Source organism: Poecilia reticulata, chromosome 13 (genome assembly GCF_904066995.2).
Source record: "Poecilia reticulata chromosome 13, P_reticulata-male-v2, whole genome shotgun sequence".
NCBI classification, from domain to species: Eukaryota; Metazoa; Chordata; class Actinopteri; order Cyprinodontiformes; family Poeciliidae; genus Poecilia; species Poecilia reticulata.
In genome coordinates, this window is record NC_088842.1 from 29741403 (window position 1) to 29768873 (window position 27471).

A 27471-nucleotide genomic window follows, 5' to 3' on the forward strand; every position below is an offset into this window, starting at 1 on the left:
GACGAGGGTAGGAACTTAGATCAACCGGTAAATCAAGAGCTTCGCTTTTTGGCTCAGCTCTCTCTGCACCATGACAGATCGGTACAGAGCCCGCTTCACTGCAGACGCTGCACCAATCCGGCTGTCGATCTCCTGCTCCATTTTTCCCTCATTGGTGAAGAAGATCCTGAGATACTTGAACTCCTCCACTTGGGGCAGGACATCCTCCCAGAGAAGGCACTCTATACTTTTCTGGCTTATTTATTTATTTATTTATTTCTATAGCTATGAATTTTTATTTTATTTATTGAAATGATAAAAGAAAGAACCTTGAACACATTGATCAACAGGTTTTGTATGTCATTCAACACAATCGCTCTCTTGGTTTTCTCATCCAGGGTGTCAGACACACACACACACACACACACACACACACACACACACACACACACACACACACACACACACACACACACACACACACACAAATAATACACCTGCACAATAAAGTATAAGTGGTAATGTTAGCTAGTTGGTTAGATAACTAGTGTTGGCCAACTTTGAAGAAGGCTAATATGTTGATTTGTGACAATAACGCTGTCAGAGTACTCATGATTGACACACATAAACATTTGTGAGATAAAAATAAAGATAATACTTATATGTAAGTGTTCTTGCTGTGTAAAATATTATTATTCAGGGGTAACACTTAGGTCTCAGTGTGTTTGGTTCACAAAAAAAATGTTTTCCTGACATTCACAGTTGGTAAGAAACAAAGATTCCCATTAAATTCCATAGGAAATGAATGCGGGTCATTTTGGACCCACTCACGGAAGAATGGGGCGGTAAACATAAAACATGCTATTTCTTAAAATGTATAAAAGGTAAATAAAAAATTTGAATTGCATATCAGTAACATGTTTCTTGAGGAATACCTGGAATATGAAGTGATGAAAATCTTTCTTTACAAAGATATTGCAAAAAGATGACCTCACCGGGTCAAAAAGGACCCAGTTACGCATCAGAGGGTTAAGAGATGCACCAGATTAATGTCACTATCTAGCCTAAAGGGGGCAGTATGGCGTCATCCAACCGTACATACCGCAAGAAAAAGAGTGAATGGGAGCAGTGGAGGTCTGAGAGTTTTTCACTTTATCCTGTTGAAGTCAAACTCATTACTGTAACCGTTCAGCAAATACTGTTTCTGGGAGTTCTACCAAGCGGCTGAAGAATTCAGATGGCGGCTGTTAGCAGTATGAGCAGAATATCTGGGTTATGTCGTCATGCTGTTCGGCAAACGGCTGCACTGAAGTCGCCGAGGCTGCTGCAGCGTCGGTCCTTCAGAGTTACTGTGAGTTTAAACCACTTCATTTCAAACTAAAATACATATTTAAGATGGGTTTAGTTATATGTAACCCCACAAATATCTCTAGAGGATGCCCCGTTTTGGCCTAACTAGGTGCAGTGGTTGCGCATTAAAGTCGCTCAGCAATGAGAGGGGTCATGGCGAGCATTTTATTTGGCTTCCTAGGTGCTAAAATCTGCATTTAATTCTCGCGATAGTTTGTAAACAAGGTACTTATGTTAGGATCTTTGAGACTAAGGCAACTGTTTTTGTCTCGACAATGCAGGCGACAAAAAAAAAACCACAACAAAAAACTTAATACCGTAATGCAGTAATACGACTTGATTTTAAATTAGATTTTTGTGAGTTATTGTCATTCGTTCGGACACTGAAAGCCAGCTATGTAGCCGGCCGACTAAAGTTTTGGCTAGCTTTCTTCCTATTGGTCAAACAAAGGGGTGTGAGGACTCAAACTAACCAGGGTACCAGCTATTTTAGAACACCTACATGGCAGGCCACATACGGGTACCAATAAGCGTTGTTGTAAATGTTGAAGGACGTACTTTAAGCAGTAAACAAATGAAGTGTATAAATAAAGAATAAAGGTACTGTATTGTATGGGCAAAATTTCAGCATCTATGCTTTGTTCCAAAGGAATGTGTAACTGAGTTGGTTAATTAAAAAAGGTATCTATTTGAGCATTAAATACTATAATCAGTGTAAATACGTCACTGCAATAGTAAAGTCATACATATACCAGCATGAATATATTTTACCTCCTCCTCTGAAGTGCTACTGACCGTTTGTTTAAGTCAGGTGTGTGGCAGTATGGAGACTCGTTAAATGTGCTTTACTGTGGGCTCTGATAACCAGAAATCAGAACCACAGATTTAGTCCTTGTTGCACTTAGGCTATGCAAGACTTTTCTGACGTCGCTACTTCAGGAGCAGCTTAATGCAAGGACTGTAATAAGTGTAGCTCAGGCTTTTTCCCTTTTTCCACCACACTTTTTTTCTTCTACTCAACTTTCCTTGAATGTACTTGAGAAAAACACTCTGGACAGTCAGCTTAAATACCCCTAACTATTTGTGGTTTGTCTTTCCTGTAGAATGTGTCAAATACTGTCTTGTCCACAATTTTCTAGGCCTCTTCAAGGTAACATAGTTACTTGATTGTACTCTAAAATGGCACTGTGTTCCTGGAAAATACATAATAGTCTAAATCTGCTCCTTAGTCGCATCTTTTCGGGGTGGCTACTGCCTCTAGTGCACAGGTGTCAAACTCCAGTCCTGGAGGGCCACTGCCCTGCAACCTTTAGATGTGCCTCTGCTGCACCACACCTGAATAGAATAATTAGGTCATTAGCAAGGCTCTGGAGAACTTATCTACACAAGAAGGAGGTAATTAAGCCATTTCATTCCAGTGTTTTGTAGCTGTGGCACATCTAAAAACTGCAGGACGGCGGCCCTTGAGGACTGGAGTTTGACACCCCTGCTCTAGTGGCATGGGAGTGGTAACACAGCTAATATAATTACATTACTAAATCAGAATACCGCAAAGTATTTTGTGTGTCTTGGGATAAGAAGGGTTCGGTGAATGCAGCATATGAAACTGGGGGGTTCGGTACCTCAAAAAAGGTTAAGAATCACTGGTCTATGGAAACTTTCCGTGTGACTAAATGCTTTAACATGCTTTAAAACAGACTGATAAATTTTAAGACTTTTATTCAAGCAAGAACCAGAAGTATCTCTTTTTTTTTTTACCAGACAGTAGAAGTTAAAATCTCACCACTTGTTTTGTCTTGAGGACACCCAGCTGGTGGACACTGTGTCTCCGTTCGCTACGATTGTAGAAAATGCAAATGTAGACTTCACGGTCCGTTAGTCAGACACTCCCTTTGTGCTGCACCAAGTCTTTTTCTTCTAAATAGGCAAATATCAATGTAGTTTCTCTTTCCTTTTTTGTTGACATAAAAACAATTAATCGAGTTACGATTTATTGACAATCATCTGCTTATTAAATCTAAATTAATTCCAATAGATTAACTAATAACGTCCGGTTGGATCTTCTTTTAGTGTTGTAGTTCGGCCGCCTTCCAGTAGAGGGCGTCGCTGGTCCTCCATAAACGGAGCCGTTGATGGGCAGGTTGAAAAGATGGCGGAGATATCCAAGAACGGGAAAGGGCAACGGTCCAAACAGAGTCCGGTTTGGGATGGAAAATGGACTTTATGCGGTTCTGTCTTGAAATAGACTCACTAGACAAGCGTAATTTGTCACTGTAATAGAGAAATGTCAGCTTTTTATTCAAAAATGACTGATTTGCTACGGAGTCGAGGATGTGATAACACAGGAGCAACCACAGACGGCACTTCCGTATAAATATCTCTATATGCATTGGGAAATAAGTGCTTATGATATTTATTCTTTTCATCTTTTATTTTTATATTCAACAATCTAAGAGGTTTCTGTTTTGTTATATTTTCTAAGTTTAATAATGTTAGAAAACCAAAAAATTCTGTTTATTCAGTCAGTGTTTTTCCAACAGCTGATACAAAATAATGTTAAAATTTAAAATATATATTTTTAATTCAGAATATTCTGAAAAAAATTGTTCTTTCTGTTATGGAAATACAAGAAAAAACTCAGGTTTTTAAGAAATTGGCTGCTCATCAATTTATTGTTAATTGAGATTAGTCAACTTTAGATTAACTCATTAATCTTGCATCCCTAGTTCAACTGTTTTATATCAAGAATTACAAAGTAATCCAGTCAGATCTGTAGTTACTCGCATACTGGAGGCTTGTTGAGAGTAAAACGATGAACTTTTCCTCCTCCAGGCTGTGCAGCAGCAGCAGGAGCCCTTTGACTCGTCTCTGGAAAAGCCCCAGTTTCCCGGCGCCTCTGCAGAGTTCGTGGACCATCTTGAATTCATTCAGCCCAATGTTATTTCCGGGATTCCCGTGTACCGGGTGATGGACAGGCAGGGCAAGATAATCAACCCCTCTGAGGACCCCCAGGTAAATCCACTCTACCTGTATGTGTCGTTGTTAAAGTTCACATTAGGAGCTCTGCTGTTTGTTTCCCGTTCAGCTCTCCAAAGAGACGGTTCTAAACTTCTACCAGAAGATGACGCTGCTGAACACAATGGACCGGATTCTCTACGAGTCTCAGAGACAGGTCCGGATTTTACTTCGAGGTTTAACCAGAGAACAGGTGGAGTTTGATGTAAAATGTGATTGTTTGTTTTCAGGGTCGAATCTCCTTCTACATGACCAACTACGGAGAGGAGGGGACGCACATCGGCAGCGCTGCAGCTCTCGAGTCTAATGATTTGGTTTTTGGTCAATACAGAGAAGCTGGTACGATAAAAGCTGTTCCTATTATACTTTACGACCTTTAACCCTGTAAATGTCATGGTTTCTATTCAAAGTATTGCCTCAGGATGGTTTTGCATGTCATGCGTTGCTTCAAAAGTATTCACACCCTTAGGGGTTTTTCACTAACTCCAGTGTATTTTGTTGATTTTTTTTTTTTGTGGTAAATCAACAGAAAATAAAAATAGAATGAAATTTAACAGGTTTTATAGCAGGAATGTTCTATATTTTGCTTATTTGCATATACACTGCAAAATAAATTTTATCAAGTATTTTTGGTCTATTTTCTAATGCAAATGTCTTATTATACTTGAAATAAAACAAAATTAACGTACAAGAATATTACAGCAAGATACAGGAGCTTGTTTTAAGTCAATAATTGTTGAAGCTTGATTTATAAAAAAGTAAAAATCCTCTGGCAAATTATTTCACATTTTACAAGACTATAAGTGAAAGAATTTGCCTGTGAAATTAGTACTTTTTCATCAATATTAAGAAATTATTGACTTAAAAAAATTATCTCTAGTTTGCTGAACAGTTACTTTTAAGTTTTGTCTTATTTCAGTTCCATGAATGATCAGAGTTCCTGAAACACTGGAAAGCTGAATGGATATAAAAGCATTTTTGCACCAATCTGATGGTTAAACAACCTAAAAACCAGATTAAAAACAATAAATATCTTTGTTTCTGAACTCATAAAATGATTTAGCAGCAAAAATGTGTTTTTAGATATATAGTTTTTGATTAAAATGTCATAAATTACAGACCCTGCTGTTAACGCGATTGAAAATTTCCATCCAGTCCTGCAGCTCAAATAAATGCAAATATATGCCAAGCATTTTCCTTCCAGTTGAGTTATTCAGCACCTTGATTCTGTACTGCGGTTCCGTTAGCCGTATGATGACCGTTACTGTTTGTGGTTCTCGTATATAAATATTCCCCTGTGGCTCCTCAGGAGTGCTGATGTACCGCGGTTTCCCCCTGGATCTGTTCATGGCTCAGTGCTACGCCAACGCCGACGACCTCGGGAAAGGTCGCCAGATGCCCGTCCACTACGGCTCCAAGGATCTGCACTTCGTCACCATCTCGTCTCCCCTGGCCACGCAGATTCCTCAGGGTGAGGCCGCTCAGCCGCTTTTAACTAACACGGTTCGCCTGAAGTCCTTCAGAATGCTTGGATTTCAGTCGGGGGTTTTCAAGACATGGAAAGTGCTTGATTTATGGGAAAAGGTCCTTGAAAATGTTTGACATTCAAACTGCACAGTCTGGTAATAAAGTGGAAGCTAATGTTTCATTAAAAGCATAAATTTGGAAAACATTATTGCACATACCTAATAAAAAATTTTTTTTCTCACTTTCTGAAGTTTAATCAGATTAAACTTTTCTTGTTTGAGGTCATTTAAAATTTCTAAAGTTATTTCTATTAAATACTGGAAACATGAACAGTTTTTAGATATTTTTTGTAACTTTCTATGATTTCAAAAGTTTGTGAAGGTACTGTATTTATGTTTAGGTGTTTAATTTGAGCAGGAAGGTTATTTGCCTCAACAAAATGTTTGGAAAGTACTTGAATTCTGTATAAAGTCCTTAAACGCGTTTGATATTCAAACTGCACAGTTTTGTAATAAAGTTCAATCTAACATTGGATTAAAAGCCTAAATTTTGAAAACATCACATATAGTTGAAACTGGATGTTTTTATACACATAATAAAAAAACCTTTTTTTTTCTCACTGCTTAAAGTTAAATCAGATTAAACTTTTATTTCTTTAGGTCATTAATAACTAATAAAATTATTTCTATTTGATGAATGCCAGAAAATCTTGATAACATTATTTTCTTTAAATTTTTCCTTTAGCCTTCTTTGTATTTTGTGGTTTCAGCATTTAATCCGAGCATTTAATTTACGTCAACAAGATTTGTTTGGGTTGTTTCAATGTAATAAATATTTATTATTCCCAATTACTTATTCCATCCATCCATCCATCCATCCATTTTCTTCCGCTTATCCGGGGTCGGGTCGCGGGGGCAGCAGCTTCAGAAAGGAGGCCCAGACTTCCCTCTCCCCAGCCACTTCTTCCAGCTCCTCCAGGAACCCCAAGGCGTTCCCAGGCCAGCCGAGAGACGTAATCCCTCCAGCGTGTCCTGGGTCTTCCCCGAGGCCTCCTCCCGGTGGGACGTGCCCGGAACACCTCACCAGGGAGGCGTCCAGGAGGCATCCTGATGCCCGAACCACCTCAACTGGCTCCTCTCGACGTGGAGGAGCAGCGGCTCTACTCTGAGGCCCTCCTGGATGACCGAGCTTCTCACCCTATCTCTAAGGGAGAGCCCAGCCACCCTGCGGAGGAAACCCATTTCAGCCGCCCAATTACTTATTGATCTGTGTAATTGAAATATACGTTGGCTCATATTTTAATATGCTACTGAAATCGGGGGATTTTTATGTCAAATTAACATTTTGTTCTCAGATCATTTAGGCTTGTAGGACATTTAAAAACGTAACATTTTGTTTTATGTCAGATTGTCTCTGTTTTATAATGTAGATTAATATCACAAAATATTAATCACAGTAATAAATGTTACCATATAATATGTGGTGCTGGGAAAGTTTGAAAACTCCCCTTTAAATGCTTGAAAAGTGCTTAAATTTTACTATGGGAAAAGTGTGTGAACCCTGATTTAACCTCTGATATGTGAATGTTGATGCTGAATGTTGATGTTCCTCAGCGGTGGGAGCTGCGTACGCCCTGAAGAGGGAGAACATGAACCGCGCGGTGATCTGTTACTTCGGGGAGGGAGCGGCCAGCGAAGGGGACGCTCACGCCGGCTTCAACTTCTCAGCGACACTCGAGTGTCCGCTGATCTTCTTCTGTCGCAACAACGGCTACGCGATCTCCACCCCGACCAACGAGCAGTACAGAGGCGACGGCATCGGTGAGACGATTTAAAGACGAAAATAGGTTATCAGTTACGGGGTAAACGGAGTTTTGGAGTAACTAGTTATATTTAATTGAGTAACTTTTTGGAAAAATGTGCTTTGAGTAATTTTATTATGAAGTATCTCTGCTCTTGAGTAAAATTTCTGGATTTTCTACCCACTGAATGAAAAACATGTTTTAACCAAAGATTAACCAGACACAGACCTGCAGTTTTATTTTGAAAGAGACTGATTTGGAAAATTATTTTTGCCTCATTTTGTTATTTTTGCTTTGCTTATGTAAATTATTTTCATTTTGATCCTTAAAATATGAAAATTTCCACGTAAGTTTATATTTTGTTCCATGTGATTATTTAATTTTTAAATATTAAATGATTGATATTTGAGTAAACATTTTTAACAGATACTTTTTTACTCTTGAGTAATTTCTTGGACGGCTACTTTTTACTTTTACTTGAGTAAAAACATGTTGAAGTAGTTCTACTCTTACTTGCATACTCTAAACACCTCTGGTCATTGATTAATCTATTGATTATTCTGACAATTAATAATTTATGAAAATTTATTTAAGCCTTCTTAATACATTTTGGCTTAATTACTGCTCTGAATGTGTTGTTCTTTCAGCAAATGGCCTTTTTTAGTCTCTATAACCCAGTTAACTCATGATTAATCACGATTAATTTGATTAATCGTTTCATTTCTTCTTTTAATTCTCTCCAGCTGCTCGAGGGCCTGGTTATGGCATGATGTCCATCCGTGTCGACGGGAACGACGTGTTCGCCGTCTACAACGCCACAAAGGAAGCGCGGCGCAGGGCTGTGGCTGAAAACCAGCCTTTCCTTATCGAGGCGATGACTTACAGGTTCGCAGTTTGATCTTTTTCCACACACTCCATCCTCATTTCCAAACCAAAACATTAACAGTCAAGTAGTGAGAGAGGGGAAGAATTAAAAAAAAGACGTGTGCAGCAAATTAAAGTCACAGCAGTTATGTCGTCAAGCACAATAGCAGCTTTATTGTCAGTAAAATCCACATTTAACCTGTTTAATGAAGTTGAGATTTCACCTTTAAAAAAAGGTAATTTTACATCCAAATGTGTTCCTGACAACAAGAAGCATACAGTGCTGTTGGATTTGATTAACAAATTCTTGTGAAGGAAAAAACTCCACAAGTTGTTTGAAGGAAATACTTTCACTCTCAAATGTGTCAGGTGTTCCCACTGAGACTGGAATCGAATTACTGCCAAAGCTTTTAAGATTGAGCCGGCAAAGCCTCCGCAGTGTGAATGGAGTAAGATGTCTCTTAGCTTATTTCTCATAAAAATGTAATCACTCACAATATGGCAAGATTTTCATTGCACTAATTCTGACCCAAGCAGTGTAATTCACCAGCAAATTAGAAAAAAATTTAAAAGTGTTGCTTTTGTTTATTGTAAGACATCAGACCAGATGGCACATAGCAGTTGTTATTGCTCATCTGTTCTTTCATTTGCCTTTTACTGAATTGCTAATAAAGGATTATTATGTTTTAACACCAGTTAAACAAGTCTAAATATAAATATGGTGTTTTGAAAAGAATTAAGTGAAGTAAAAGCAATTTAATTCAGCAGCAAACTTTTAAGATTTTGCCTCCAGTAGTTTTGGACCATATTGTCTGTGTTGATCAGCTGGGGTCTGGTTGATTTCTGAATTCTCCTTAAATCACCACAAATGACTATTGATGCAAATTGAACACGTACCAATAACCATTCCAGAAACTTGAAGTAGAGACATATCTTAGGGTGCACTCACACCAATCCTGTTTATTCCACATTAATCTACCTCTAGGTTGTTTGTCTAGAAAGTCTGGTTTGTTTGTGGAGGTGTGAATGCGCAATCAAACTCGGATGTGAACCAAAAAAAGCGAGCTACGGTCCGCCAAAAATCCTCAGTCTTGATTTGGTTGAAGTGAACCCTGGTGCAGTTCAAAAGCATATATGAACAAAAATTGGGCCAGAGTACTGCTCCAAAAGCAGGGAGTTGACTACAGGGCAGGGCATTCTGGGTAAACGCATGTCTCTCTCTCTCTGTGTCTGCTACGCTACACACCGTCTAGTTGCCATAACGACTGACTGACAACAGCTCCACTAATGTAACAGGATTCAACATCACAAAACATGCCAACATTTCCCACACAAAGAACAGATCGTTCAGTCAGTTACAGTTTTATGTTTTATAGCTTGACGTTTATTTTGCGATTATTAATAAGTGATCACTGTGGTAGATTAGCTACCGCTGCTATTAGCTAAGCTAACACAGTTGTGGTTTATTAGCTAATTTAAACTTTTAAATTGCTCTAATGATGATCTGTTAGAAAGCTGTTGTGTGGGTTGCCTATTTTTTCTTTTCTTTTTTTTTACTGAACTGAAACACACCGAATTCTGCAGCATATCTACATGTTACGTTTGTCATAGTCAAGCTAGCATGAGTGACCTGCCCTCGCTATATTTTTTTCTTAACTTTTTCCTGACCTTGGTATCTAGTTGCTGTAGTATTGACAATTGGCAGCAAAGCACTGCGGCCCTTTTTATTTTATATATCAAGCGTACATTTAACATTTAGGGCGTTTTGTTAGCAACTTGACAGCTAGAACCGTGGTAGCCATTGTCGGCTATCAGCTTTTTGCCCTCCAGCTCCTTGCTGGAGGGCATGTCTATAGTTATATTAAATTTGAATACAACCTTTTTGCATTGCCCAAGAGTGTTTATTCGAATTCTACATTTAAAGGCTAACAAAGGCTCACAGTGCAGTTGGATTTGAATACCAAATTTTTGTTAAAATCTCCTCTCAAGTTGTTTATTTATTTAAAGGAACTACTTTCCCTCTCAAATGTTTTTAAATATGAAAAGCCTGATGAATATTTCTGGTCCTTCCTCAGAATCGGGCACCACAGCACCAGCGACGACAGCTCGGCCTACCGCTCCGTGGACGAGGTGAACTACTGGGACAAGCAGGACCACCCAATCTCCCGGCTGAGACACTACATGACGGCGCGCAGCTGGTGGAGCGAGGACGACGAGCGCAGCTGGAGGAAACAGTCACGCAAGACTGTGATGGAGGCGTTTGAGAAGGCGGAGAGGCGCCTGAAGCCCAACCCAGAGCTGCTGTTCACCGACGTCTACCAGGAGATGGTCCCCAGTCTGGCCAAGCAGAGGGAGTCCCTGTTCAGGCACGTCCAGCAGTACAAAGAGCACTACCCCCTCGACCTGTACGAGAAATAATCGTCACATGCAGTAGTGTGTGAGGACTGGAAGTAGCTGCACACCACCTGCTGTGTTCGTGTTTTGATGTGTCATTGCACATTCTGCACATATGCTTTCAAAACAAATTATTTCTAATGGTTTTTAGTGCCTTATGGTAGAAAAAAAGCTACATTTTACATAATTTAAATAGTTTCTTTTAGGGCTGGGCAATAAATCGTATTTTTGTTTTGTTTTAGAAAACTTAATTTTTTCCTCCACCAATGCACACGTTGCATTTCTGTAGTTCAGTGTGATGTCATCGCGCCCTGGGCGGCCATCTTGTTGTACAACTTTGATTTGAATTCAGGTCAGATCTACAATGAAATGTCAGGGCCAGGCTCCCATTTTCTTTTTTTAATTACAAGAATTACTACAATTTAGTACAGCAAAATGTGAGAAAAGGGACCTAATATTGCCAGAATTAAGTTGTAATGTTAGGAAAATGAAAAAGCAGTTTTATGAGAACGCCAACACAAAAAATAAGTTTAAAATCAGGAATATTGAGCATCTTGTGAAGTTACATTTAACTCTTGCAGTTAAAACAACTTTTCCTCTTTTAATTTTAAGATGTTATTCATGTAAAATTGCATCTTTATTTTGCTAATATAAATATTTTCTTGTAATTAAATAACATTTGTGTAGCCTGGCTTTAGATACTCAGTCATACAACTCACAGAAGACATGGTTGAACTAAAAGCTAATTTCAAAAATATTTTCTGACATTTGTAATTTCTTTTTTTTTAATTTTTTTTTTTAGAAAAGAGGATGAGAAAAATAGATTAAAATCACACCTAGCATGAAAAAAATGTGAGATTTTGTTTTGAATCCATATCGCTCAGCCCTACTTTTTCTTTCGAATCCAGATTAAACAGATTAATTAAATAGGAAAGCAGGACGTATTATGGAGATGTCATTGTATCTTTCCCTTTCAACAGCTGATCAGCAGGTTTCCTCGTGTGTCATTGGGGTTATCCGTTAGTGTTTTAGTTGAGATGCTGTTACACAATGTCATTTTTCCCCAGAGCTGTAAATCTGTTAAAATAAACTGTAGATCATTGGTTGTCTTCAAGTATTCATTAAAAGATCAACATGATATTAAAGGAAAGGGTAGATGAGATGTAATTCTCTATCCATTTGCTCATCTTTGTCTACTTAAATTTATATAAATTTGCCTTTTTGTTTGTAAGTCCAGGGTAAGCCAGTGTAGTACTGTACTTCGCCTATGGTGGCGCTGTTTTACATAAGAAGGAAGCAGGCATTTGGCGCATGCCCATTGTGGTCTCTTTGACCCTTTGCATGTGACGTGACTCTCTTCGAAACTCGGCCCGCTCCGCCATGACGGACGTCAAAACAACCTATGCGCTCTTGTTAAACTTGAAAAAAAAACGCACATGTGCTAGGCTAATTTAGCTTTTATTAAGTTTATTTCGCAGTAAAAATGGTCATAGGGTGCTGCAAGGCAAGGGTGAAAACCAAACTTATTTGGTTGTGTAAATAAGTTTTTGAACAACGTTTTACAAGGTAAGAAGACCAACGTTCACAAACTTCATAAGTTTGATTAGAAATATATCAAATATCTCATTATGGAGAAGATTGGTGAACAATTAGGTCATGTAGCCTAGCATGTATGGAAAAAACTTAGCATCTCGTCTTTCGTAAGTTTTTTATGCTGCTCCGGTTTAAGGGGAAACGCCGTTTATGACTGCGATATAAATCACGTGGTGTGAATTCAGGCAAAGGCGGCAATTTGAGGTAGGAGGTACTGGTCGGTTTCTAAGCTAGCTACTTCAGGTTTTTGTAAATACCGCCGTCTATGAGCCCCAACCAGGTGTGTTATGTTCACAGACAAGTTGGCTCGTCTCGAATGAGTGGAAGCCATTAATAAACTGACAAAAACAACTTGGGAAAACAATTTCAATTGCTTTGTTCAATACTCCCTATTCTCACTTCTGACGTCCATCATTGCGCGTTAAATAATTAAGTGATATAGTTGCAAAGGGTGAATGTTGCTAATATATTTAATTAACCATGCTGACGTTCAACACAATGTCTAATATATTTAATAAATGTGAATGACAGTCTTTCTGATTGGCCGAAAATGAAAATGTGCAAGTTGAGGTGAAAGTACCGTGCCTCACTGATGGAGGGCGCTGTTGAGTCCAAAGGGTCAACTTGTGCTCATCTTCAAAGTCATCAAAATTATGAGAAAGAAAGACAACAATTAACCCAAAATTTAAATAGAATTCAAGTTAAAAGAGATTTAGTTAATTTATTTAGAGATAACTCAAAAAGTAAAATTTATCTGATAATGTTTTGTTAAACAGTTGTATAACAAAATTAAATTCTTAAGTGACATTCTGGTCCACACTTCAGACCAAACAGTGGCAGTAATGCACCAATTTTGTTGTTTGCCAACCGCCAAAAAGAAAAAGAAAAATGCAGTCAGAACTCGGATAGAACCGCTCAAGGCTACTCTTCTTCTTGACGATCATCCCCATTGAAGCTGCCTGATTTTTAGAATGAAAGAAGGCAAAAAAATTTAAAAACTCATATTAAATGTTTTATTTTTCTTGCCATAATGTTGTTGACCCGTAATTAATCAAAGCATGATTGAAATATTAAATTAGTGAAGGTCACAACTGAAATACGAGCATTACAATATTGGATGTTGAATTTGTACATCCAACTCTGGTGGAGTGCCAGTCATGAACCTCACCCAGCTAAAACCGTCACTGGAGGAAAACATTCCCCCAAGTTCATCTGTTGCAAGATGGTAAGAAAAGTAACTAATACAAATGACCCATCAGTTCAACAAGTCAACAGGGGGTTGTGGATGTTCTTCCACATTACCTCGATCTCCCTTGGCGATCGCTGGTGTATGAGGAGATTCTGCTTGTGGGCACAAACATTTCCGCGGTCTTGTTTCTTGATGTCAAAGGTCTGAAATCCTTCATGCCACTTGGGGGTGATTCCTAGTGCCTTCATGCACAAACCCATGTAAACATCGTCTATGGGGAACAGAGGAAACAGCTTCGAAACAAAAGAAAGGGGCTGCATCAACTCTCCGGAGATGACAAACCCTCCTCCACCTGTGTACTCAGGGTAGGGCCCGCTGTAGAAGGTCGGAGGAATGTAATATTTGCTTTTTCGGTCCCTGATTGGACTTGCTGAATTCAAGACGTGTCCAACATACAGCTGAGATGCCTGAGAGGCGTCTAAAGACTCCAGGTATTGGATCAGTCCGTCAGTGTTGAGAAAAACATCATCGTCCCCACTGAAGACGAAGGACACCAGTGGACAGTGTCTCACTGTCCACTGGAGAAACATGTCCATTTTGAGGGTCAGGTTCAGGAGGGACTCATGAAAATCCCACTGCAGGATGTCTCCAAAGTGTTTGGCTTCGAACGACAGCAGTGCGCCGAGGTTTGGGTCGTCGGGCTGGTAGTTGCCGAGGAAGAACACCAACCGCACCCTCCGTCCGTTCTGGTACACCCCGTCTCGACCCCACGTCTCCCGCACCGCCTGTCTCCTCTCGAAGTTTGCTGGGGACGACTTGATAGCAAAAAGCAGGAAGGTGTGGTTGTTGCACTTCATGGGCTGGTTGATTAGGATCGGTGGAGATCTGCAGTTCATGCCCTTCAGGTAAGTCTGAAACAGTGGAGGGTAGGAATCAAAGTCATCAACGTTTATTCTCAGAATCTCCTGGTTCTCCTCCTTGCAGTTGGACCAGGGGTACTCTCTCCTGGAAGGGTTGTCGTCTTCCTTAATGTTCGTCACTGCCGAGTAGAACAGGCGGTTCCAGTACGCAACGTCTTGAGGGATGATCTTCCTCAAGTCTTCAGAAGCCACTGGGATGTGAGGGTTCAAAGGGGATGATGTGACGTTCACCTGCTTTGAGAAGTTTGCTACTCTGGAGGTATTGATCTTCTCTAGACTTGTGGTTAAGTAGAAGAAGATCAGAAGTGAAACGGAGAGGACCATGGCAAAGATTTTTTGATTAAACCTCATAAGGTCAGAACGAGGCACACAAAGCAGTGTGAGGAGTTTTTCTAGAGATGGATCATCTTTCAGCGGAGATGTCGGATCTCTTCAGAGGTTGCGCTCCAAATGTTCCTGCAGAACAGAAAAATGACGGATCTCTTCAGAGGTTGCGCTCCAAATGTTCCTGCAGAACAGAAAAATGACGGATCTCTTCAGAGGTTGCGCTCCAAATGTTCCTGCAGAACAGAAAAATGACGGATCTCTTCAGAGGTTGCGCTCCAAATGTTCCTGCAGAACAGAAAAATGATGCCTTTAACCAGGAGCCAAAATCTTAAGAGATTCTTAAATAGTATTTTCTCTACTTATTCCCAATGAACGCCTATTGACCAACGGCTATTTTCATATTAACTATTTGATCAAAAACTTCATTTTCATCTGTAAAATGGAGGTCTATTTTTCTGAAGGGGGATGATTGTACAAAAAAATGACTGAAATCAATTGTAAATACAAGAATTTGTTGCACAAATTTGACATATTTTGGATTTTCTCTAATCCACACTGAATTAAATGTGTATATAAACCTTCTATGGTTTAGTTGGTTGACATTTTCAGGTTCGCTGAATCTAAGAAAAATGCACCTAAGAAAAATTTGACTATTGTGAGAAACTTCCAGTACTTTTTGTCCTTCATTTCATTTCATAGCGTGAATTATTGATAACATACAACAATGAGAACCGTCTAAATATAAATATTACATAAGAACAATAAAAAAATGTATTTTAACTGAAATGTCAAGGTTCTAAATGACACCAAACTGAACAGGTAACAGAAATTAAAAGCTTAAAAACGTAGATTCTTCTGAGTTTTAACCGTAAGCATCTTTTTTCAGTGTAATGAGTTGAATCTGCTTTAGCTGCTGGTTGTTTATGGTGGTTAACGAGCTCTGAGGGGGATGAACAACCTGTTCTCAGGTGTTCAATTAGAGCAGGGGTGTCCAAAGTGGGTTCCCGAGGGCCGGCATCCTGCATGTTTTAGTTTTCTCCCTGGTTTAGCACACCTGCATCAAATGATGGCTCGTTAGAAGGCTAAAGGAGAACATCGACTTACTGAGGAGGTTGTTACTAACACTAGGGAGAGAACTAAAACATCCAGGACGCCGACCTTCGAGGACCGACTTTGGGCTCCCCTGAAATAGAGGATAAACCTGCTGAAAACTGAGTAACGGCAGGAGGAAATCCTGAAGCACCTGCCTGCTGCAGAAACAGAGCTGGCTTATTATGGCAGGAAGATGTAAAAACACAAAAAGTAGTTTTAAGTTTCTGACGCAAATATGTTTATTACACTTGAAATAAGACGAAAGTTACATGTAGCTTTTCAGCAAGATATAGGAGTATGTTTTAAGTCAATAATTTAATATTGATAAAAATGTGATACATGAAATAATCTGCAAATGGAACATGTTTATTTTCATCAATAATAAGGAATTAAATACACCTATATTTCACTGGAAAGCTACTTTTAAGTTAGTTTTGTCTTATTTCAAGTGCACCAATATATTCGCACTACAATCCAAACAAAAACTACTTGGAAAGATTTTGTGTTTTTGCAGTTAGTTTATTCTAGGAAGATATTTTGTCTGATGCAGAACTTTTACATTTTAGCACAAAAAGCAAGAAGTAAAGCTACTCACAGGGGAAATGAAGAAAACGGGAGCAGACTGAAATATTCTCCACTCTCTCCGAGCAGGAAATGTTTTTCCACAGTTAGTTTGTTTGTCCCAGCTTACATTTCCAGTTCATCCACATCACAGAGTGGTGGATAATAAAACGAAGCTGGATGAGGCGGCGCAGGACGCACACGGGGAGTAAACCACGCCCAGACAGGCTGCAGGTCCACTCAGGTTTATTCAACAAGACGTCACACACAACGCTTAAGACCAAACGTTTCACAGGGTCATCAGGAGGAGGCGTGAGCACAGTGTCCCGATCCATAAAGCTTTTTCTTCTTTCTTTTTTTTAAATGTATTGCATCTCCATCAGGCCGTAAAACACATTTTAATCAGCCTGGTTACAAAAATACAAACCATTCTGCTAAACCAATAAACTCCCTTTCATTCCAAGCCATGCAAATGATCACAAAGGTCAAGGGTCGTTGAATGTTTTCAGGAATAAAATGACTTTAAATGGGAATAAATACACAAAGTCACCGCTGATAAGGGCTGGGCGATAAGGTTTCAAAATAAAATCTGATTTTAATTGCTTTATTTTGTAAAGAAATTACAAATGACAGAAAATATTTTGCTTTTATTTCAGTCATCTCCAATTTAAATTGAACGACAGAAAATTAGAGGAAAACTGCAAGAATTTTAAATTAATTATGAAAATATATTTACTTAGGTATTTTTTAATACCATATTTGATTTTAAGTTTTTTTCCCCCCCTTATAAACAGAAATTACAAATGACAGAAAATATTTTCAAAAAGTGACTTTTATTTCAGTCATCCCTTCTTTAAGTTCAGTATTAGGGGGGAAAGCTGCAAGATTTTTAAATTAATTACAAGAATATTGTCATGTAGATATTTAATTATGAGGATAATAAGATTTTTTTCGTACCAGATTCTATTTTAACATTTTTTTTAAATCACTTTCTTTAAAAAAAAAAAAAAAAGACAGAAAATATTTTTTACTTCAGTCAATGCAGGATTAGGGCCAGACTGAGACGTTTTGTTTAATTACAATAATGGAGTCATAATATTAGCCGAATAAAATGCGATTTTACCAGAAAAATGTCTTAAAATTACACAAGAAAAACTCTTGGTAGATTTTTTGTTTTTAGCTTCGGAGTTCTCAAAAATTACTACTTTGTTTTACGGCTTTATCTCAACCTAACTTATAGTTTGACCTGAATTCAATGTGCAAATAAATAGAAGCTGTAAAACAAGACGGCGGTTCTTGGTGCATCGCTCTAAACGACAAAGTGAGAATTGGTGGAAAAGGAAAAAACACAACAACAAAAAACCAGTGCAATTTTTTTTTCCAAAAACAAGAAAAAATGTGATTGATGTATAAAATTATCGCCCAGCCCTTTGGAAGCATCCTGCTGTTCACATCCTGAGAGCAGCTTAAGGCAGAGGAGGGTTACAACTCAGACTCGCTTTTTAATTAGAAATGCCCCGATCTGACCCCTAAAGAGAAAAATAAAACTCCAAATGTTACCGCTGCAGGCAGAAATCGCATTTCAGTTCGTTTAGTTTATTCTGGACACTTCAATCACACCGTGACCCGCGCTCTCTCACTCATCACACGACAGCAGAAATAAAGTTTTAGTCTGCTGGTAGTATTGCATCCCAATCATGAATATTGTGGCCAAACGCCGAACGTAAAACTAATACCGGGTGCCGAGCGCAGCCAGGGAGATAGTGTTCACACGCATGATATAAAGACTTGTTCAGAGTGGAATAAAAGGCAACAAAGACATAATGCAGACGGCAGAAAATAGAGTACATAAAACGAAGAATGCAGCGGGAATCGAAGGATGTGAGGCGGCTGGTGAGGTCAGCGGAGGTCGCTCTCGTCGTCCTGGATGGCCTTCTTGATGCGTAGCAGCATGGTGGTGAGCCACTGGTCCAGACGGGAAATGGTGTCATATTCCTTCACCTGGACACAATCCCAACATGTAATTAAACAAAAACAACACATTTAATGTGGCTGAACGAGAGAGAATCATCGCTGAAGGATTTTATTTGGAGAAAACTGTAAATCTGGCAAATATGAGGAAGTAAAATCCCAAAGATTTCTGCTTTTTTCTGTTTAAAACCAACGTTTAAGTTTGCTAACTAGCCATTAGCAGCTAGTTAGCGGTAGCCTCGACCGCCTGAAGTCACAGAACGCAATGAAGACGACTAAAACTGCTGCCTGACAGAAAAGTAACGCAAGAAAAAAAAATCCCTACAAGTTTGAATAGTCCCTTAACAACAAAATGTAAGACCTGTGATTAGCATATTCACATTTAGTCAATTTAAGCAACAAGCCTGGGTCTGTCCACTCACCGCATCAGTGTAGCCGTCCACGTTCTGTTCTTCATACGCATCTAGAAGTTTCTGTTGGGAATAAAAACACATTAAATGGCTGACAATGGCACCGAAAAAATGCATTTCATTATTCAACCATGAATACATTTATACCATCTGATAATCCAACCATCCACATGTAAATAAAACAAATGTAACAAGATAGTTTAAGGCTTCCCAGTAAAGTTACTGATTTTTAGATGCAAAAGTTGTTTAAAAAGACAAAAAAAAGGAGCAAAATACAATAAACACCTCAAAGAACGCATCAAATGTGTTACTTCAGCTAAATAGAGGAGCAGACCTCCAACATTTAATTAAATCTGTGAGCTTTTGATTGCATAAATATGTAATATTTCAGTCAGATTAAACATCCTGGATACGAACGTCAAAATAAAAGGTTCGAAACAAAAATACAGGAGCAGCACTGCAAAAACACAAAATCTTACAAAGTATTTTGGTTTTGTTTCAAGTGCAAATATCTTATTACACTTGGAAAAATGAGAGCTACACTACTAGCAACTTATAGGAGTTTGATTTAAGTCAACAGTTCTTTACTATTCATGAAAATGTTCTAGTTCCACTGGCAGATTATTTCTCTTATGACATGGAAAAAAATCTTGTTAATTTTTCATTAATTTTAAGGAGATATTGACTTAATATTCTCAAGCTCCTATTTCTTGTTGAAAAGTTATTTGTAAATTAGTTTTGTCTTCTTTCAAGTTCACTAAGATATTTAAACAAGAAACTAAATTAAAAAAAAACGGTGAGATTTTGTGTTTTTGGAGTGAAATAAAAATGTAAAAAATGAAAAAAAAAAACATTATTTTATTAATAAAATAATATTTAATATTTAAAATATTTAAAAATATTTTTAAAAAATATTTTTAAATTTTAAAAATGTCAAAATATTCAAAATAAAAATCTAGATTTCAAACAGAAGTCATTAGATTATCAATTTCTCTGCCTGCATTGCGTTTAGTGTCCACTTGATGGCGCTGTGGAGCGCAGAGTCTCCTCGGTATCTAAATCTTTTCTCTGGAGGAAACCCCGATAAACACAAAAAACAACAACTCCAAGCACATCGGCTCATAATGTCTGATAACCAGGTGAGTAATCAGACTGACGGATTCACCTGTGGATCATTAAAACGTCAGATAAAAACCCTGCTGGGATTTCACTGCACCTGAAGCTCATTCTAAAGCAAAACTAACAAAATTCAAACTAAGAATAACCGACTAAAAAGCCTTTCAGATCACATGCGGTGTTGTTATATTATGGTATATTTTTGTCTGCAACCAGCCGTTCTTTAGGTAAAACAGGCTTTTTATAATATTAGTGAGACAAAATAGGATAGTTTTAAGTTTTTCTGTCTGTTTTTCTCCAATATTATACATCAAAATTAAACTATGGAGTTTAATCTACATGCCTTTCTTTATTTTGAATAAACATGGCATCGTCTTTTCAGGAAACTGTATTTCTACTTTTTGTAGCAGTTTGATTCCTTTCTTTGTACTGAAAATATAAAAAAAATAATTTACACAAAAATAAAAAGTCTTAACTGATAAATTATCTTCTCTTTCTCACAAGCTGATTTAGCAACTAAATCTGTGGGGCGCAGCTCAGTTCGTCAGCGTTGTAGGATTTTTCTTTTCTCTGTTAAATGAGCCATTTTTCACGTTAGCACTAGCATTTGTTTCAATTGTATTTACCCAGAATGCACTGCACTGTAGTCCACTTCCTGCTTTTGGAGCGGTCTCCTCCTATAAACTTAGTTCCTGGTGTGATTAAAGTGAGCTCTGGTGTGATTTGAATGCTCATGTGAACGTCAAGTGGGCCAGAGATTGCTCCAAAAGCAGGAAGTGGACTACAGCTCAGGGCATTCTGGGTAAGTACAACCAAAACAAACGAGCTAATCTAGCGCTAGCAGTAGAAATGACTCTTTTCCTAAAGACGAAAGTAAAATCCTGCAACTGCTAAAATCTGATGCTTCTTCACTTTTGTTTACATTTTGTGATGAAGGAAGTTACTCTCAGTGTCTTCAGATGTTTTTGTGTCGTTTCCTTCAGTGGTTCTTGGTGCAGCGCCCCCACAGGTGAGGTGCGGAACAGGTTTTTTTAAAGAATTTGGTTTGTTTGATTCAGTCAGTGTGAAACTGAACCACAGCAGCTGAAAATGTAACCAGTGTTGCGTTTTTGTTCTCCAATCGAACTCTGTCTACCAGACTCTCAGGTGTGAAAACGCCCTTAGATTTAAAGCAGAAATGCTTCCTGGGAAACCGTTCGCCACGTTGACATTTAGTAATTTTGCAGTCAGCCTACCTTCAACAGCTTGCACTCTCTGGAGTCTGAAAACGCTGGAAACATTTCTTCATACTTCTGCACGGCAAGCTGAGCGGACAGCAAAGAAAACAGCCTTAAAACAGAAGCTAACGCTACGCTAGCTTCACAGCTAGGAAATTTTACGTAAATTATGCTCACCTTTGCGTTTAGCATGTCTACACAGAAGTGACACAGCGCCGCCTTGAAGAAGTGATCCTTGGCACTGTATTTCAGGAGCGTGCTGTCCATCGCGTGAGTTCCAACCTGAAATAAGAGCTTACGCTTGTTTTACAGATTCTTTGCTCAGCAAGACGTCAGACGCTAAATGTTAAACGTCTAACCTGCTCGTAGATCTCTATCGCTTTCTGGTACTGCTCCAGCTGGGCTGCATAGGTCGCAACTTTAAGAAGGCACTTGTTTGCAGAACTGAAAAAAGAAAACCCGTTTAACAAACTATTTGAAGTAAAGCGCAGAAAACTGTTCAGATATTATCTAAAATATTCACCTGGTGGATTCTTCACCTTTATAATAATCTGCTGCTTGTTCAAAATGAGCAATTGCCTGCAAGTAAAAATGTAAACAAAGGTTATTTTTAGAAAGTAAACAGAATGAAATTAAAATGAATGGTTTTTCTTTAACCTTGTCGATGTCCACCAACTCTGTCTCGTAAATCTCTGCGATGGATATGTGATGCTTCGCTGCGATTGTGAAACGACCCTGAAAACGGACGAAAACAACGATTTTTACAAAATCAGCTTTAACCCAAACTTAATAAAAGGAAAACACAAACTCACCATATCTGTGTAAATCTCGATGGCTCGGTTTAAGCAGTTGATGGCCTCTATAGAGAGAGGAAACATTTAGACGAGAGCAGAAACCCAAACAAGTCCAGACATTTACACACCTGTCATGAAAACTAAATCTGCTGGACGTAAATAATCCCAGAAGTTACCAAGATAAACGATAATGTTGTCACTTTGAGATCATTTTCAAGTCATATAATGGTAACAGTGGCATAATAATGCAAGTACAAGCTGTCACAGATCAATAAACTGTTAATAAACAATTTAACTCTGGAAGAGCTGGAAGATATTTTAAATTAAAAAAACAACAAATCAAATTGTAACCCACAAGAAGGGTTACTTTAAATACCTTTTAATAGTAGATGGCAATACCAACACTACAAAAGTATAAGTAAGTTGGGCCTGATCAGGAGATTCTAAATTCGGGGGAGCCTAGGTGTGAACAACAGAGGAGAGCACACAATGTATATAAAAAAGTAGAATTTAATTTTTTAAAAAGTAGAATTTAATATAAACAACATTTGTGGATCCACATAGATGCTGAAGTCTTTGTAAATAAAACGGTTCCTGACAAAAGTGTAGAAAGAAAAACGGATGGAAATTTTGAGACTGAGCCGAGATATTTTCTCGTTTTTCCAGAGAATTTCTGAGTTGGAAAAGTCAAAAATTTACTACAAAAAATATCATAAAGTTTGAGACAAATCTCAGCAATTTTTGAGAAAAAACTTGAAAACCTCAAGAGTTTCAAAAGTAAAACATTTTACAACTTTTTAAACTCAGAAATTTCCAACTATTTTTCTATAAAATTTCCAAGATTAATCTCAAAATGCCCCAAGTTTTTCTAGAAATTTGGGGGATTTTTTAATGGAAATTTACTCCTAATTTTTAATTTTTTTCTATCTACAGTGGCTCTAATATGTCATACCATAGAAAACTAAAGCGGCATACTGAATCTTTGTCGAGAAAAGAAACACGAGGAAAAAAACATCAGTCATACAAATGGAAAATACTGATGAATTTATGTTTTGCTTATGTTTTCAGCAGATATATTTAGTCTTACACCAGATTTAAAGCCTTGTATCTAAAGGAAGATTAAATATATATTTACAAAAGACCTATTATTTTTGTTCCTTTTCTAGTTCCAGGATAAATAAAGCTGACGGCCTTAAAAACCAGATGGTCAGACCCCCCACTGAGCCTCTACTGGGGGTCAGTCTGAAAAAACAACCAAACTCAGTCACCTTAAATCCATGAACATCACAAAGCTTTGAACAAATCAGCTAATTAACCTGAATAAATGCTGCTCTGTATGACAAATAACAATGAAACACAACATTCTGAGCCATTTTCACACAGAATGCAGCAGAACCAAAGACACACAGGAGCCAGACTGACCTTGTGGATCTGCTTTTTTGAAGGCGTTTCCAGCGTCTATCAGGTTGGTGGCTGCATCGTGTTTGCTCTGCATCTGCAGGTGAAGATGAGCAGCTTTGGAGAAAGCATTTCCTGCAGCTGAGAGCAGAAGGTTTGGTGTTAAAACAATGATGATGAATACAGACGAGAACGAGGAGGAGGCGGCGAGGTCGGCCTTCTTACCACACCAGTTCTTCGCCATCTTGTACATGTTGGCTGCTCTCACATACATGTCACAGGCCTCTTCCAACTTAGAGGAACCGCTGGAAAACACACACGCTTTTATAAAACATAATGATCTGGACCAGCCTTCCTCAAACTGGTGGTTCCTCTACTGGTCTACTGCATGTAATCAACCGTTTATTTGCTGCAACGCTACAGTTAGCTTAGCAAAGGATTGTGTTTAAAAATAATAACGGACAAGTGGCTAACTATCTGAAGCTGAAGATACAGGTGGAAAGTTTCACAGGTTGAGTTGCAGAACTTTTGTTTTTGAACATTATTCCATAGCATGCTGCTGGATGCGATGTGATGGTGATGAGGCGGTGCACAGCGCTGCGCCCCGCGCCGACTACCTGCATCTTAACCCCTAAAATAAAATTATTTATGTTGGACTTCCTACTGTCTGAAAGAGTTTGTTTTTGCCAAAGTGACTCATTTCTATTTTTTTATGTTTCTAAATTAATTACAAATTGTCCTAAAATGGTATTAATGCAAACAACACTTGTGGTAAAGAACCTTTTTGATTTCCATGTGTTTTCTATCAATGTAAAGATTAGACGCCACATCTGAAAATAACTCAAAACGCCCCACATACACATACAAACCAGCGTCACCTTTCACCTTAGGAGGAACAAAAACAATGAGTTAAGATTGTTTTCATTTCAGGTTGTATATGTTGATGTGTTATTGCGGGGTAATTTCTAGTTAGGTGGTCCGAGAGGAGTGTTTGTTAAATGGGGTAAGATTTTCAGGTCCTCGGCCTGAAAAGGTTTGAGAAACGCTGATAAAGTTTTCATCTCTGTTAGGTTTAAACGGCTGGATAAGATTGTTGTTCTCTGTTGAAAGACAAAGAATTTAGATGAGAGCCAACCGGCATTTTTAGTTCTGTGAAGTAACCAGTTACATTTACTCAATTACGTTTACTTGAGTAACTTTTTCGAGAAAAAAACAAAACTTTTAGGAGTACATATACTACTCTGTACTTTTGCTTGAGTAATTTTATTATGACATATTTTTACTGTTACTTGAGTAAAATTTCTGGATTTTCTACCCACTGAATGAAAAACAAACATGTTTTAACCAAAAATTCCCCAGACTCAGACACAAACCTGCAGTTTGTGTTAAAGTTTCATCAGTTTTGTACTGAAAGAAACTGATTTGGGTTTGTTATTTTTTGTTACCTATATGAACTATTTTTATTTTGTCCTGAAAATACCAAACATTTCACTTAACTTTATATTTTAGTCATTTTTTTTACCATTAAAGGATTGATATTTTGATCAGTTACTCTTTACCAAATACTTTTTTTACTCTTTTTGAATAATTTCTCAGATGAATACTTTTTACTTTTACTTGAGTAAAAATAAGTTGAAGCAGTGCTACTCTAATTCGCATGAAGTTTTTGGTTACTCTGCCATCGCTGGTTCTGTGACATAATAACTAATTTTGCTTTGTCCAAGAAATTATTGCAATAAACAATCATTTTGTTGTTTTGAGAGCATTTTCAGGTAACAGTAATAATAGCATATTAATACAAGTTCGCTCTCTTAAAGACCAATACAAGTAAATTTTGTACAGAACTCTTAATACTCGAACTGGAGGATGTTTTAAATAATACAAAATAAAACGACAACCAAAACCATAAACAAAATATAATGTTCCTGTTAACAGTAATTGTGCTTCAAAAATGTTAATCATCTTATTGTGACAGACTAATTAGCACCAGTAATGTGCGAACAACCTGTCTTAACTCAAGTCTTAGTTCAACAGAAAGGCAGGATGATGACCTGGTTGTTGTTTTTTTGCAGCACATTAAGGAGCTCCAGCTTTCTAATCCTGGCTCGGTCTGCCTGTGTGGGGTTTGTAAACTCTCCCTGTGAATCCGTTTGTTTTTTTCCAGGTATTCCTGCTTCCAAAAACACGCCTGTCAGGGGAATCGATGAGCTTGTGTGCATGGTTGTCCGTCCTGTTTTAGCCCTTTGATGAACTGGTGACTTGTCCAGGGTGTGCCGTGCTTCATACGTAAAGAACACCATCAGGTTTTCATTTTTAGTGTATTTTCCTTTCAGTTCCTTCAATTTTTATGGACACAATGAAAACAATCTCAATACATCACATCAGAAAATAATTCTTAAGGAATCACCTTGTTGCTTAAAAGGTTATGACTTCTTTTCTCCAGCTAAGTTGTGGATTTACTGAATATTTAGGAGTCTTAGGGAGCTTATTGTATTTTAAAATACAGTACATTAAGTGCAATATGTTTCCTAGTTGCTACTATAAACAAACGTGACTGACATGTGACTTGCGCAGATTGACTTCGCCAATAGGAGGCGCTATAGCAGCGACATTACAGAAAGTGTCCGCACATATCAAACTTTATACTTAAATGTGTCATTTAGGTCACATATAAACAAATAATAGCCTGCTACCGAATCGACTTGTGTTAACAATGGAGTTGTCACGACGTATGTCGCCATTTTAGCCGTGAAAAGCAACATATTACGCATTGATGTGTCCAGTAGCGGTCTATAGAAACATTTATTTAACACTCGTTGATAACCTGGAGTGTTAAGCACCACCGTTTATCACCGGCAGCTGCAGCGATGTTGAATGTTTTGCCATCAGAAGTGCTGCTAACTGCTCAGCTAACCACCTTCCGCATATTTGGCCCTCATACTGGCTAACAGTCACACACTCACCCGAAAAACGAGCCGAAAAACGACTGGGAAGACTTTAGCTTCTTCTCCGCCTCCGCCATTAAGGCCGCGGCTTCTTTTTCTTTCCCGCTGTTGTCCATTTTTGCTGGCTTTTCCCTCAACGGTCAGGAGCCGCGAGTAATTGCGAAAGTCAACAAACTTAGCTAACGAGTGCTAGCAGCAGTGTCACATCACCAACCACAGACGGTCCTCTGTCACGTGACATGGGAGAAGGGAACCCCTGTGCTGGTGCGTTCAGGTACTCTTCGTAAAACGCGGACACAACCTTTATTTTCTCGTAAATTACATATTTTAGAGTCCTCGCTCCCTCAAAACGTTTTATTCTGTCATAAAAGAAAAATAAGTATTTTATTTCATAAATTCATTCAGATTTACACCCAAAAAGGAAAGCTATGTGCGTTTTAGTGCTGAATTCAATGAATCTCGGAAATCGGAGCTATAAATCACGTCACACCTGAGTTGAAAAAGTTGAGTTCTATGTTTTTAATTAATCAGTACAGAGTCAGTGGTGCATTTGAAATAACGTGTGGCAAAAAACAAAATGTGTTTTTTAAAATGCTAAGCAACAAGTCAGACGTTTTCCATAAAAAAAAAAAAAAAAAATATTTGCATGAGTAAAAATCACAGTATAAGGATTCAAACATTAAGTTGCTCTAGCTTTTTAAGGTCAATTCAATTCAAAATACTTTATTGACTCCAAAGAGAAATTAAATGTCGTCAGTCATCCAAAGTGGAAATCCAGTAGCAGTCAATTCTGCACCTAATCAGAAGAGGCCTCTTACTGAAGACTGTTGCTGTATAGTTTTCTCATGACTGTCAGCAGCTCATTTTCTGGGCAGCAGTGATGAAATTCCACAGAAATATGTCCTGGATGACAACATCCATTTGGCGAACCCTGCTAATCCACCTCATTTGTTTTTGCCACTCCTCTTTAAATCTCTGTCTGGTCATATGGTTAGTGCAATGATCCTTGTCCATCACAATCAATCAAAGAGATGGACTATTTATAGCGGCATTGAAAAGTGCCGCTAT

General features: G+C 38.1%; 3 protein-coding genes across 8 annotated transcripts; 1 reads left to right on the plus strand and 2 right to left on the minus strand.

Moving 5' to 3' along the window:
- The first annotated feature begins 1059 nt into the window (after nt 1–1059).
- Nucleotides 1060–11972, plus strand: bckdha (branched chain keto acid dehydrogenase E1 subunit alpha). 5 transcript variants are annotated; one of them, XM_008426444.3, is made up of 8 exons: nt 1060–1330; nt 4162–4341; nt 4415–4501; nt 4575–4683; nt 5654–5815; nt 7425–7631; nt 8356–8497; nt 10552–11972. In XM_008426444.3, the coding sequence occupies exons 1-8, from the start codon at nt 1217–1219 to the stop codon at nt 10892–10894; spliced, it is 1344 nt and encodes a 447-aa protein (XP_008424666.1). In that variant the 5' UTR covers nt 1060–1216; the 3' UTR covers nt 10895–11972. The 5 variants fall into 5 exon arrangements, with proteins under 5 accessions (XP_008424666.1, XP_081470658.1, XP_081470660.1 ...); XM_081614532.1 differs by lacking the exon at nt 1060–1330 and adding an exon at nt 3447–3557; XM_081614534.1 differs by lacking the exon at nt 1060–1330 and adding an exon at nt 3572–3589.
- Nucleotides 11645–16630, minus strand: b3gnt2l (UDP-GlcNAc:betaGal beta-1,3-N-acetylglucosaminyltransferase 2, like). The gene has a single exon (XM_081614535.1). The coding sequence runs from the start codon at nt 14921–14923 to the stop codon at nt 13724–13726; it is 1200 nt and encodes a 399-aa protein (XP_081470661.1). The 5' UTR covers nt 14924–16630; the 3' UTR covers nt 11645–13723.
- Nucleotides 16631–17553: 923 nt separating this feature from the next.
- napab (N-ethylmaleimide-sensitive factor attachment protein, alpha b) lies at nt 17554–26646 on the minus strand. Of its 2 annotated transcripts, XM_008426448.3 has the most exons (11): nt 26422–26645; nt 23684–23763; nt 23483–23599; nt 22079–22125; nt 21924–22001; nt 21790–21845; nt 21626–21710; nt 21444–21548; nt 21285–21353; nt 18946–18996; nt 17554–18553 (listed from the first exon to the last, which is right to left on the minus strand). In XM_008426448.3, exons 1-11 carry the CDS (start codon nt 26517–26519, stop codon nt 18452–18454), a joined length of 888 nt encoding a protein of 295 aa, XP_008424670.1. In that variant the 5' UTR covers nt 26520–26645; the 3' UTR covers nt 17554–18451. The 2 variants fall into 2 exon arrangements, with proteins under 2 accessions (XP_008424670.1, XP_008424669.1); XM_008426447.3 differs by having other exon boundaries at nt 23483–23763; nt 26422–26646.
- Between the last annotated feature and the right edge of the window lie 825 nt (nt 26647–27471).

Excerpts from the sequence above, each read along its gene's own strand:
- bckdha (XM_008426444.3), top strand. The coding sequence starts at position 1,217 with ATGGCGGCTGTTAGCAGTATGAGCAGAATATCTGGGTTATGTCGTCAT. Across the intron at positions 1,331-4,161 it reads GTCGGTCCTTCAGAGTTACT|GCTGTGCAGCAGCAGCAGGA; the intron begins GTGAGTTTAAAC and ends TTCCTCCTCCAG. Across the intron at positions 4,342-4,414 it reads ACCCCTCTGAGGACCCCCAG|CTCTCCAAAGAGACGGTTCT; the intron begins GTAAATCCACTC and ends TTTCCCGTTCAG.
- b3gnt2l (XM_081614535.1), bottom strand. The coding sequence starts at position 14,923 with ATGAGGTTTAATCAAAAAATCTTTGCCATGGTCCTCTCCGTTTCACTT.
- napab (XM_008426447.3), bottom strand. The coding sequence starts at position 26,519 with ATGGACAACAGCGGGAAAGAAAAAGAAGCCGCGGCCTTAATGGCGGAG. Across the intron at positions 22,126-23,482 it reads CAAAAAAGCAGATCCACAAG|AGGCCATCAACTGCTTAAAC; the intron begins GTCAGTCTGGCT and ends CTCTCTCTATAG. Across the intron at positions 21,711-21,789 it reads AAAGGTGAAGAATCCACCAG|TTCTGCAAACAAGTGCCTTC; the intron begins GTGAATATTTTA and ends TTCTTTTTTCAG.